We start from the raw sequence: 13,537 nt of genomic DNA, 5'->3' as shown, positions 1-13,537 counted from the left end.
CTAAATTTGAAGAGGTATGCACTAAAATATAATTATGAAAAGGTTGCCAAAAAAATGTAATTATAAAAAGCTAGTCTTATTTAAGCTAGCGTAGCGCTTATTTTTATAATTTAATTTGATTCTTCTACATTTAATTAAAATAGTTTATATTATTTTTTTGTTTAAAAATATATATAGATATTTTTGGAATTATTATTTATTATTATGGTTTCTGTTAAATAAAAAAATTATACCCAATAAAATAAGAAATATTAATAATAAATTTCCAATAAAATATAAATGGCGTTAGATTAAAGTTGTACAATTTATCAGAAAACTACCCATGCATACAGTGGACATCTTTAAAAAGTCTTTTGGATCTATTATTTAGCTAGCTATCTGGTTGTCGTTGATTGTTATTTATTCAAAAATTAGTTTCTTGTTTTAATATTTTATCAGAGAATATTCAGACATAATTATCAGTGAATTTAAACGGACCCGACGGGCCATCAAACTAACACTTCCAACCAACGGCTGGACCTGGGTTTGGGTTAGTGTGACCCATGGCGAATCGAAACAGCCGCTGGTACCAAATTAATACTCCTCCGGTCCTTAATATAAGACCCATTTAATCAATTTGATTAGATTAAGGAAGTTAGGTAAGTTAGTTAATTATAAGAAAAATGATACATTTTTCCTAAAACACCATGATCATCTTTCTTAATACCCCCACTCCCTCTTCTACTTAATTATGGTTGAGGGAGCATCCATAGGGGTAATTTAGAGAAAATTGATAAATATGATAAATGGGTCTTATATTTAGGACCAAAACCAACTCAAGAATTGGGTCCTATATTAAGGACCGGAGGAGTAATTATCAATCTATCGCAATATTTAATACGCAATACTAGCATTGTTTAATGACACTATTATGGGTTTTACTTATAAAGATGGGGGCAACCGTCACGTACTTCAGCCACACCATTAACTCGCCGTGGGCTCCGTAAACGGCGTCGTTGAGAGGCTTCTTCATGATTCCAACTAAAATTTAATTTCTAACATTCACTCAAAAAATTTTTTTTTAATTTCTCACAGTTTATAAAAAGCTGGCCCTCACAGGGTCCTCAGTCTCCTCACCGCTCGAGCACAGAAAAACACAGAGAGAGAGAGAGAGAGAGAGAGAGTAGACGACAACAATGGTAAAAGCCGTAGGAGTGGCGATTCTGTTCCTGATGGTGGCGGCCTTCACTGCAGCTGCGGAGGCTCAAATGGTGAAGCAGAACTACTCAATCAACTCCGCCGCCGCAGCCTGCTGCAACGACTGTGCCTGCACTGAGTCCGACCCACCTCAATGTGAGCGCAACGACTGGGGAGAAACTTGCCACTCTGCTTGTGAGCGTTGCTTCTGCCTTCTTATATATCCTCCTCGCTGTCGTTGACTCGTTGCTATGATACCACCCCCTTCTGCTTTCACAAATGTTCCTCTTCTTATGCTAAACCTTCCGGCCAGAATCCTTAATAATACTCTTCCTATCTTTAATATAGGACTCAATTCTTGAATTGGTTTTGGTCTTAAATATAAGACTCATTTCTTATATTTATCAATTTTCTCAAATTACCCTTATATATACTCTCTCACCCATAATCAAGTAGAAGAGGGAGAGGAAGCATTAAGAAATATGATTATGGTATTTTAGGAAAAATGTATCACTTTTCTTATAACTAACTTACTTAATTTCCTTAATCTAATCAAATTAATTAAATGAGTTTTATATTAAGGACAGGAGGAGTATTATATCTATCACTTATCAATATATATGTGTGTGTATTCACTTCCTACCGAACAAATGATCACCATTTTCTAAATAAAGTAATTTAACCAACTATTATTAAATTTATGTATTTATGTCCCTTGTTACATAAATTTTATATTTTATATTTTAAGTATTATAATACTTGGCATGCACGCACCATGTGAATGATGTGAACAATGATAATTAATAATGCTGTTATTTATCCTGGTCAAAAAAAAATAATGCTGTTATCTATAATTTATGCTGTGGTCAATCCGAGCACCATGATGGCGGTGGCGCTGATGAACGGCGGCGAACAGAACTTGATCACCAAGTCGACCACCGCCGACACGGGCAGTTCCTTTCTCAGTAGTGTGCGTATCTCGCCAATTAGCTCTCTCATCAATGGCCTTGATTTCTTTAATTTGAGGTAAATGGTTTCGATAGCATTATTAATAAATAAGCTTTTTTTTTTGAGCTGATAATAATAAGCTATTTAAAAATCATGTCTTCGAATGGAAATGCTTAATTAAGTAGTTCTTATATTAAGAATTTGAGGAAATAAATAGTCTAAATAATAAATCGATCGATATATCATATATTCATTGGAATTTAATGGCTGGAGATTATCACAATGGAGTCTTCAAGAGGGAGGAATGCCTAGATCATTTTCCACCTAAGAAGAAACATATATGACACGTTCCTTTCAAACATGAAACAAAGAAAGTGATTTTGAAGGAGACCAGACCACAAATAAAGTAGAGTCAAAGTGGAATTATGACAAGACACCATCCACTTCTTTATCAATAATATGTATTCTGACGCCATTTTCGCTACAGCCCCGCTTTTTTCCTATTCTGGTTTAATCAACCCTACAACTTTTTTTTCCTTTTAACATATTTAACATGGAGAATATCTTAAAGCCATCAATAATCCAATCTTAACAAAATTTGACAGACCAAACTAAGTCTAAAATATCCCATTTAATTCAACATGAAACCAAACACGCTTGTAAACATAGCATAGGCAAACTTATCTAAACATGTGTGCTTATACATTGATCCATTCATATTAATGGATTTAAATCGAAGGTGTCTAATTAAGAATTTCTCGTTTACGTACAAACGCATATATCTTTGGCATCAGTCAAACATAGTCGCCATCGTCCCTTGTTCCATTCAAGTCCGCTTTCACTTTCCCGCCGTTACCCTCAGTACAAACAAAGTCAAGGTTATAAAGCACAGGAATCATGGCCATGGAGCACAAGAAAACCAGAACAGGCCCAAAAATCCAAAGAAGAAGTGGAAGTGCTGAGTAAAAAAGCCTATTCCCCGCAGTGTTTAATATCACTCCTCTCTCCAGAAGCTCTGTTAAGTACTGTGGAGTCATCATGGAATTTAGATCTTGTGGGATGGCCACCAGGACGCAGATCTGGTTCAGAAACCTAATGGACAGAGTGTGACAGAAGAATGAGAAGAGGAAGATGGTGAGTATTGTCACGTACTTTAGCGACAACATGAACTCGCCGTGTGCCCCGTAAACGACGTCGTTGAGAGGCTTCTTTACGCCGTAGGTGCTGCTTATGACGGCGCCCAGGCCGGCGGAGAGGAGGATCGATGTGGTGGCCATGAGAGTTGATGCCATTATCAGGTTACGTAGGGTTTGCACTACTATGATGTTCTTCTTGTCCATGTCCTTTATCAAACAAAAAGGAAACCATTTTTGTGAAATTAAAATACATTTTTGCGTTAAAAAATTCAGTATTATTTTATTTTCGTACTTTTCATCAGTTCATAATTTTTCTTCATTTAAAATATAAATGTAAACACAAATAATAAGAACTAAAGATTCTAAATCTCCCATTACTGATTATGTTTTTTTCCTTATCCTTGTTCCTATATGTTTTTCTTTTTCTAATATGGTTTATAAATTTAGCCCACGTGAATGGATAAAATAATTAACTTATTATGGATTAATTAGTTGTTGTCTAAAGCACCAGCCAGAAGCTAATAGAATAGATAGATGGCTCTAAATTAAAGATGGAGATGAACATGGAATCTTCAAAAGAGTGAAGAAAGAAGAATCGTGACGTTCACGAACATAGAGACTTTTATTTTATTTTATTCTATTCTAAATTTTATGGACAAGGTGATCAGGAAGAGATTTTTTAAGAGATATAATAATGAACAAAAGACAACAAAAACAAGAGGAAGTGGAATCATGCATGATAACCCACTTTTGACTCGAAAAATGATGATATAACATCACATATCAACTCATTAAAAGGCACTTCTTTTAATCTTTTCTCAGTGTTCGAAAAAATAAAAAACCCAAAACCTTTAGGCCAGCCAATTGTATATTGAGATTCTGCTATGTCGGATATTCCTTGCTGTAACTTTCCTTTTTCAGGACTGATGAATCTAATTATTAACTACTCAACTCCACAGTAAATTCTTTTTTTGGATATTCATTTCTGTATGATTTTCATTTGAATCATTTCGATATGGATTCTATACTAAGTATACCAACACCGTAAAGCAAAATCTGAACCATTCCCTATATACATGTGTGTGCGCGTTTGAGAACCCTCCTGACTGTGCTTGCTTTAACTTTTTCCCTCATATGCTGATGTTAATATTTTGAAGCATAAACTACTCTTGAGGTATAAATTCTCAAAACACAACAAGAAATTGATTTTAGATTCCGCGTAACAAATAGATTACTGCATATAAAGAAATCAAAGTGGATACAAATCAATCATTCTCACTGTAACTAAACACTGCCGAGATAAAACGCATATACCTAGTGAAGTGCAGGGAAACGGAACCGAAAAATTGAAGTGTGAAATTGTGAATAAGGAACACCCTAAGTCGATTTTATATGCCGTCTGATATATACCAATCTATGTTAGAGTTCACAAACCAGATCAAGGACAAGGAATCTTAGTTATTTGTTGTTATGAGCTTTTTATCTCAGTAACATATATAATGAAAATCTTCATAACAAACACCTAAACAACACAACTATTTAAGATCAAAATATTTGGTGAGCTAGAATCAGGAGTCAACAAGCATACATAGAAGATAGTGCAGTTTAAAGTAGAAGTATACGCTGGCCATCATATTTTTATTATAAACAGAAACACCTGCTGCTAGTCTGGGATTGCGGAAGCTTAATAAGAGAACAAATTAACTAGGAATAATTGAGACCGATCAAGATCTAATATTTAACAGATTTGAATGAATAAGATGGATTATATATGTATATCTTTATGTACCTTCATCATGGCTGGAACCCAGAAGCGTTGGCCATGAGCGTTGATGCCGATGGTGGTGGTGAAGGGACTGGTACGAACCTTGTGCCATAACCAAACATGATAACCAATGGTTATCACAATTCCTAAAGGCACCAACATCAAATCCAAATAATATTTCTTCCATTCCATGACGACGGCTTTGATTTAGATTTCTTGCTCCTTTTCTCGTTCCCTTGTACGCTATTGTTCAAGGGCTAGCTAGCTATGTCTGTACTGTGCTGTGCTGCTTCTGTGTTGATTTCCTTAGAGATTCTAATTTGGACCACTTGAATATGAATGTAAGCTTTGATGTTGTGTTTATGGAGGCTTAGCATATCTATTTATAAACAAAGTTCGTGCCCATCTCTATTGGTGGGCTCATGTATTAGTGGTTAGATCCGGTATCACATCTCTATTTTCTTTTTCTTCTTTTTTTCTTTTTTCTTTAACTTTCACCAGCACGCTCCTTTTTTCTCCCTTCATTCACGGAACTAGTTTCAGTACTCATCACTTTGATGAGCACTTTAAGCTCATTAAATATAAAATATTCATATCTCATTTGGATGCTCTGCATTTGATTTTTTTTATTTATTCAAAAAAATTATTTTAATATGTATAGAATCTAAAATAGAGATAATTTCTTAATTATCATTCCTTCAAAAATAGTTTTTTATTTAAAAAATAATTAATTAAAGATTTTAAATTCGGACCGTTCAAATCAGATATAGATGGTCTAGATCTAATGAGCTTAGAGTACTCATCAAAGTAATGAGTATTGAAACTAGTTCCCTTCATTCATCTTTATGCCTTCACTTTTAAATTCGGGTTCTGTCTAGGAGAGAGGAAGATAGGATGTTGAGCATCTAACCATGAAAGTTGGAAAGTTTACGGTCATTTCACTTGCATCGGATTATATATACCCTAAACCTTAAAATCATGAGTTTATGAATCTTCCTCAATTGAATAAGAATATAATTTTGATATTTTATGAAGGCTTATTAGCAGAGGCTTGGTATATTTATTTGTAAGTAAAATTCAAACCACAAGGTCATTATTAGTTGGAAGGGAAAAAGTTATTTGTAAGTATACAAGTGATCCTTTCACTTTGTAAGAGTTATATACTTTGATTTTTTTTAAATGGATCGGAGGCTCAGCATATTTATTTATAAGCAAAATTTATTTAACCCATGAGATCATTAATTAAAGCAAAAAAACTTATCCTAAGTTTACATATGTGATTGTAAACTTCAATAATTTGATATTAAGGACTTACCCAGCATATGTATAGATATAGACTCTCCTTTTTAATTTCGTCTATTCATCTTTATGCCTTCACTTTTAGTTCGGCTTCTCTTTTAGAGATGGTAGCTATTAGCTTATTTAAAAGAAGTCGTAAATTTAGGTGTCATTTCACTTGTATATCTTTTTAACTGAAGTTTATTTGACGTAAGACTTTTTTTCATTTTTCCTCACATCAACTCTGACAATTAATTAGGAAAGAATATTATAGAAGATTTAATTTACTCTTAAACATCATTGTGCTATATTAAGAAGGGTGTGTGTGTGTGTGTGTGTGTCTTAATATGGCAATGAGATTAAATTATCCACACACGCATCAGACGCATACTAATTGGCATTTATCATGAGACACCCCTAGATTAATGAAAAAAGTGATGACTTAGAGTTTTGTGTGTGTGTGTGTGTGTGTGTGTGTGTGTGTCTTAATCATTAATGATAAATTAAATAATATATCTTTTAGAAGAATATTTTCCTGTTATTGATAATTAATTAATTGAGCGAGGTTCATTGATATCTAGTGAATGAAGTCACTAAGATAAAAAAAAAAAGATGATTAATATGCGTAATCAGTTATTTTTGTATAATTGAGCATCTGCAAAGGTATTCGTATGGAATAAGTGCTCCTTCACTTCGACCGTTATAATTGCACTAACTAAGAAGAGGCTTCATATATACATTTAATATTATCAAATTACTCTCTGTTTAATGCCACACACGTGTGTTTTTCTATAATTGATCTCGATGAACCATTTTGTTTAGTTTGCAACTAGCAGACGTGATGCACACTTCAAAAACAATGTAAACAAATACTGTATTAATTAATATCATAATGTTCCTAATGCTCGTTAACTTTATATCCCACAGATCACTAATGGGCAATAAACTATGTTCACGAATCACGCCTAACGTTTTTTATTTTTCTACGATACTTCTCAATGTCATCATTACAAGTATCTTTTTCACTATCTCTAGTATATATATAAGACATCTAAAATACCATTGATTTCATTTTTTTAAATATAATTTATTTTGATATTTCTTGGCCTACTAAACAATTTTTTAAACTAATTAAACAACATCTTCTAACTAATGAATAATTTGGGTTATACCTTTTTTTTTTTAAAATTCTGGTGGATTCCTCTTTAGTGTGACTTGCTGTGAATCATAATTTGAGTCCTATTTGTGATTCGCATTCACTTTAGATAATCTGAGCACTTCAGCAGAATCCATATCTGCCCCAATCCTTTCAAATAAAATTGAGAGTAATTTCAAATTTTAAAAATATTAACTACTTTGAATTAAATTCATTAATTTATGTGAAGTGTTCTGGGATCTTAGGATCGAAGGCTAAGCTGAGTAATATATTAGAAGCATAACGAGAACAGTAATAACCTTTTTGCTATAAAAGACAAAGGTCAAAAAGATATTTGACTCTATTTTTTGTTATTCTTTTGAAAGCAACCATATGAATGGTTGGAGGATTATATGTTATGGGATGATTTTTTATACATTGATTTGTATATTCCCTGTGTCACTATAATGAAATTACTTTAAACATTGACAGAGTAAAGGTCTCGTGCTTAATTAACACAAAACTTCCATTTGTTTGTTTGTTTGTTTGTTTGCCACACTAGCACAATATTTCAATATTTCAAAAGATGCATAATTAATTGGACATTTCTCGGTTTAGCTCCTTCTTCCAATTGTATAATAGTTTATACGAACTAAAGTGCTCACCAGCAACACGAGGGCTACCACTGATGATCTAGAATACTCCTGCAATCTCCGACGCCCTCATCAATTATATAGGTTTCCTGGAATCTTCACTTTATATAATATTATATTATGTGATTGTGGAATCTCTGTAATTTTCATCGCCTCATCAATAATATGCACATGGCGAGAGTTCTACTCAATGGTGGACCTGAACTTGCTTTTTTTTGTGGGGTTTATTAACTTTTTTGTGCTTTGCCTAGAAAATCAATAAACACTCTTTTTCTTTGCGTATACGTACTCTAATTAAGTTCCACCATGAAAATAGAGCACCCACCATTGCGATTCTTTTTCTTTTCTATTCTCTCTCTCTCCCCCCCCCATATGCAAGTGCGTGTGTTTTTTGGATATAAGCCTCACAATAATATTGGTGCTTCTTCAGAGAGGAAAAAGCTAGTAAAAAGGAGTGATGAAACTCTGAGACACATAATCTTATAGCAGATCATCTTCTTTACACTAACATTGGTCCATTAATCTAAAACCTCTCACAGTTACTTCATCAGACATTAGACCTTAGCCCTTGGATGACTATTCAATGTCGTTTGCCTTCCATGACGCATATGTCTGTCTCCCACCACTGGGATAACAATCTATATCAGATTGCAGCATCTCAATACTTTGTATATGGGTCGAACCTAATTGAATCAGGAGGAATTTACTATTTGCCCTCCATATATGCTCTGGGAAAGATTAGTCTCCACTTCTAAATGAGGACATAGTTGGTCTTGGAAAAAACAAAAGAATTCTGCATGACACTTAGTGTGAGATTTAAAATTTCAAGCTCTCACTTGGTAAGTCGGAATTTTGAATTTGTCTGTCCCTCAGGTACTCAAATATAATTGAGAGAACACTAAGTAAGTAAAATTCTTCTCTTATTTTATTGCCAAGTTTTGATAATAATTCATTCAAACTTTTATGTAATATTCTTTGCTGACGTAACAGAAAAGGAAAGGTCCATATAGCAAAGAAGAAAAAAGAAAGGAAAAGTTCGGGATTGATAAGAAAAGATATAAAGCTGATGCACCTCGCAAATCTTTGTCCCTGAGTGAAAAAGCTATGGAAGAGGTCATATGATATTGGCTATAGTTTTTTTTTTTTCATCCAAATTATATTGGCTATAGTTATTCATTATATTCATTTTGTGTGTTCGTTATTGTTGTATTTATATGTTTTACTGTTAATAATCAGTTAAAAAAAAAAGTAACTTTGATATTGCTTTTTTCTGAAGACTAATAACTAACTTTACTTTCAACATGCCCAAAAAGGAACTTTGGATTATTGAATCTTTGGCTTCAACGTAGTACACAAATAAGATAACTGAAGTTCTATCGTGGAAGAGGAGGGACCAGCTAGTGTCGGCACTCAATAATTTTTCATATATGTTATTTTGACATATATTAAATTATTAAATATGGATACTTTTATATTTTAAAGAATAAAAGTTAGCGTTTAATTAGTTCCCTTTTTCATAAGAAATTTTTTTGAAGGAGCTGGGATTTGAGACTCAAGGATCTGTATATGTCTCTAACTCAAAGAGCATTTGTCTATGTGTTTATAAATTGCCCACTAACAAAATATTTACATTAACAACGGGATTTAAATCACAACTTTATGAGTTGCATGTCCAATTCTTATTAACTAGATCATAATTTTTGTTGACAACTTTTAATTAGTTTTAAGGTGTAGTGTATATTTAGTGGGTATGTGTCGTGTTCCAAAAGAATTAATATTCTCCATTTTTTAAGAATTTGTAAAATCAGATTATGGCATGGATATATTTCAGTCCTATATAAATAAAAATAACAGAGTTGATCCGTGTGTTTTATTGAGAAACACAGTCCACAAAATTAAAATAGACTCACGAGGGGATCTCGTCTTCCCAAAAGTTCTTCTTTATTCCTTGCTTCAACCTCGTTAATGTAACGTAACGCTCATATTATCGCCCTTCACATGCGCTTATTATTTTATTCCTCCATCACTGCTATATGCTTAAAAAGTAAGAAGACGGGGAAATTTTTAAGACACAAATTAGTTAAAATTGTTTTATTCGCATATGCAGGTTATTAGCTTATTTCAAGTGATTATGAGGGTTTGTTAAACAAGCATGTAACAATAATCTTGTCCTCTAGAAAAGAGATTTGGGTGTCATTCGGTACGAAATATTGAAAAGTAGGGGTAGAAATTGTGATAAGAATTAGGAAAATCTATTCAAATAATGTTTTGCACAAGAAATTATATTACTTGTTATATGAGATTGGAAAAACTCGTGTATATGGGATTGGGGAGTACCATAGGGGAGATAGTATTCCATAATCTCACCTCCATAGATTTGCCTACTTTTATATAATAAACAATTATTTATATTAAATACTTTTTTAATAATTTTTCTCAATGACATTCTCAGTCCCTACCCTTTATTTTCAATACTTGGTACCAAAAAGAACATAAATTAGTATTAATAGATGTGGATTTTAATTTCATGTTAGAAGTCATAGGGTTGTACACAATTTTAAACATGAAAAGTGGAAACCTCGAAACCTGGAGAAAGTAATCGTGGAAGCTGCTTCGGCCTTCATATTTTGCATGCAAGACACCTTGCTAGCTAGATTACACCCTTCAAAGATCAAACCTTGTCATATAAATGACTCTCTCTGGAACTTAATTAGCCAAGCTAGCTACTGGCTCAACTTCTCAACTTACACAGAGAAATTAAACAAAGGGAAAGAGAAAGATAAAGATAATGGAGCTGAACAAGACGGTGATGGTGAAGAAGGTGACTGTGTTGGCTTTCCTAATAATTACTTTCACTTCAAATTTCGCTCATCCTTATCGTTTAAACGACGCAACCTCCTTCCTCACCAGTCCAATGATGATGTCGTCGTTGTCTAGGTCGAAATCTTCATCATCGTCTGGGTGCTGCGATTCCTGTATCTGCACAAGATCGATTCCTCCTCAATGTCAGTGCCTTGACGTAGGGGAAGACTGCCACTCGGCTTGTGACAAGTGCCTTTGTACGAGGTCCTTTCCTCCACAGTGTCGCTGTTCTGACATAACTGGCTTCTGCTACGAGTCATGCAGCTCCTATACATGATGCTGATAATTAATAATACAGCAGACTAATGATCTAGGACTTGATGATGAACCAGGTTTTTTAACTACAAGTATCTATGATAATGTCGGAGACAAAGCCACCCTAGCTAGCCTGGCTTTGTGTTTATGAGTAGCGGTGTGGAAATAAACGAGTGATCTTGAAATAAAAGGGTCTCATTTGTGTATGGCCTCCAGTTTGTTTGCTTCTCTGCAAACCGGATTCCGGTTATTATACGTACGAGCACTTTTCTTTAAGATTTGAATCTTGTTAATCAAAAGTTATATTGATCTTTTCCATGCGAGCACATTCCATGCTTATCAAAAACGTAAGTATGAAGTCTTTATCTTAGTTTTGACCATTTAGACTGATTTTAGATTGTCTAGATTTAATTTGAATTTTTTTGCTTTAAATAATTTTTTAATTTAATAGATACAGATATTGGAAATATAGATAATTTTATAACTAATATTTTTTTAAAAAAATAAATATATCACCAAAAAATTGCGGATCAAAACTTTTAAGTCTCCATAGTTCAGATTAAATTTTGAATTGTTCAAATTTCATTACAACAATAAGCACACCGTGCTCATTAGTGAAACTTCAACAAAAATATATTTTAAAAATAGGTTAAATTTTTGAAACTCAAATAAAAAAATTTATTTTTTAAAAATTACTCAAATTAATTTTCACGAGAAGAAAAATGTTGATTTACTATATATATTTATATTAAATGTTCAATAAAAATATTTTTCAATAGATCATACTACTATGTTTTTGAAAAAATTTAAGCTCTATATCTATTCTCACGACCATTTCTTATATTGTTCAAAACACACAGTTATTTTCATCGTAACTTTTTACTGATGGAATAGTTATAAAGAATATTTCACCTAAAAACAGAGTATTTCTCGGCCTTTTGGGCCTTCAACTAGGATTAAGGATATCTTGATTTCATGGGCCTAAATATCCTGCCGAAAAATGTCCTTAAGATGGCCAGGGCCCAAGAAGGAGGATTGCCTCTCAAGTCTGATATATTTCTTGAGGAGGTCAGGGCCCAATTTAACAGTCTGATATCATATCGGTCTCGAAGCTTTCTGGAAGAGGTTATCACATTTTGTATGTGACGAAGTTTTAGATAAGATTATTTTTAATAAGAGAATATTTATACTTAAAAAAAAAAAAGCCTTCTTATAAGCCAAGGGGTTGAATGTTAGTTCTTCACTGTGGGAAAAATCAAGATTTGGAATTCTGCTCAGAGGTATTAAAACACCCGACAAAACGGCATTATAAAAAAGGCCTGGCTTTTTTTATCCCTTTATTTTGTTTAAATAAAATAAACAATAACCGTGAAAATGAATAACCGGGCAATAAGAAGGGTCACTCATGCAGATACGTGGCCTCCAGCTTTGCATTCCTGCAAATTGGCTTCTGGTCAGATTCTGACTATTTCTTGCAGCTTTCTATGCATCATTGCATCTTCGTACCAGCAACCCCTTTTTTTAAAAATTTTAAAAAAAATATTAAAGAGCATTTTACATTTTTTAAAAAAATAATATCCCAACATCTTTTTGTATATCAAAGTTAATTATACCGAACACCCTGTATTTGCGGTCGAATCCCTGATAAATGACATAATGGATGGGTGAGTCATGGGCAAAAAAATCTTGTATATTAATACGATGCTAAATTAAGGGTTGGTTTGGCAAAAAATTTGCCAAACACCCCCATTTTTTTTAAAACCAAGGTTTTGCCCAACAAAACCTTGGTTCCAGATAAGCAGGCGGGGCGTAGCTTCTGAGGAGGGACTCAACGGTCAGCTCATGGAGGGAAAGCACGGGGGGTACTCATTCAGCTCAAGGGGTACAATTATTTGGCAAAATAAATCATTTTTCTAAAAACATATTTATTTATTTTATTAATATACACACACTAATTTCTTATTATTTATATTATTTATGCCATATTTATTATGTTGCCAAAATATATATTATTAATAAATTTATTACTTCAAATAAACATATATTATGAAATATATATTATATGCAATTATCATTTAAACTTATGTCCTTTTTAGTAATTTCTACATATCAAAAAGCACTTCTGACAATAATTATCCAAACACTCTCACTTTATCAGAATCACTTTTCCAGAAAATCTATTCTTTTAAAATCTATTCTCTAGAAGCTATTCTGCAAACCATGATTTTGCCTCATCCAAACACCCCCTAAATATGAATCCAGAATTATATGATTTATAATTTTGGCAAAAAATAAAAATAAAAATTTAATTATTACCAGTCATCTTCAT

The 13,537-nt window shown here is 33.0% G+C and overlaps 2 protein-coding genes across 2 annotated transcripts; one reads left to right on the top strand and one right to left on the bottom strand.

The window, feature by feature from the left end:
• Positions 1 to 2,685: 2,685 nt before the first annotated feature.
• Positions 2,686 to 5,377, bottom strand: LOC114715789 (uncharacterized). Its single transcript, XM_028900680.1, has 2 exons — positions 5,050 to 5,377; positions 2,686 to 3,467 (listed from the first exon to the last, which is right to left on the bottom strand). The coding sequence occupies exons 1-2, from the start codon at positions 5,215 to 5,217 to the stop codon at positions 2,919 to 2,921; spliced, it is 717 nt and encodes a 238-aa protein (XP_028756513.1). The 5' UTR covers positions 5,218 to 5,377; the 3' UTR covers positions 2,686 to 2,918.
• A 5,502-nt stretch (positions 5,378 to 10,879) lies between these two features.
• On the top strand, positions 10,880 to 11,230 carry LOC114715791 (Bowman-Birk type proteinase inhibitor-like). Its single transcript, XM_028900684.1, has one exon. It carries the CDS (start codon positions 10,880 to 10,882, stop codon positions 11,228 to 11,230), a length of 351 nt encoding a protein of 116 aa, XP_028756517.1.
• The last annotated feature ends 2,307 nt before the right edge of the window (positions 11,231 to 13,537 follow it).

Source organism: Neltuma alba, unplaced genomic scaffold (assembly GCF_004799145.2).
Source record: "Neltuma alba isolate B1F8T4 unplaced genomic scaffold, ASM479914v2 tig00011613_pilon, whole genome shotgun sequence".
Classification (NCBI taxonomy): Eukaryota; Viridiplantae; Streptophyta; class Magnoliopsida; order Fabales; family Fabaceae; genus Neltuma; species Neltuma alba.
Note: the sequence above shows the minus strand (reverse complement) of the source record. Positions and strands in the feature narration are given on the sequence as shown.

Excerpts from the sequence above, each read along its gene's own strand:
- LOC114715791 (XM_028900684.1), top strand. The coding sequence starts at position 10,880 with ATGGAGCTGAACAAGACGGTGATGGTGAAGAAGGTGACTGTGTTGGCT.
- LOC114715789 (XM_028900680.1), bottom strand. The coding sequence starts at position 5,217 with ATGGAATGGAAGAAATATTATTTGGATTTGATGTTGGTGCCTTTAGGA. Across the intron at positions 3,468-5,049 it reads GGGTTCCAGCCATGATGAAG|GACATGGACAAGAAGAACAT; the intron begins GTACATAAAGAT and ends TGTTTGATAAAG.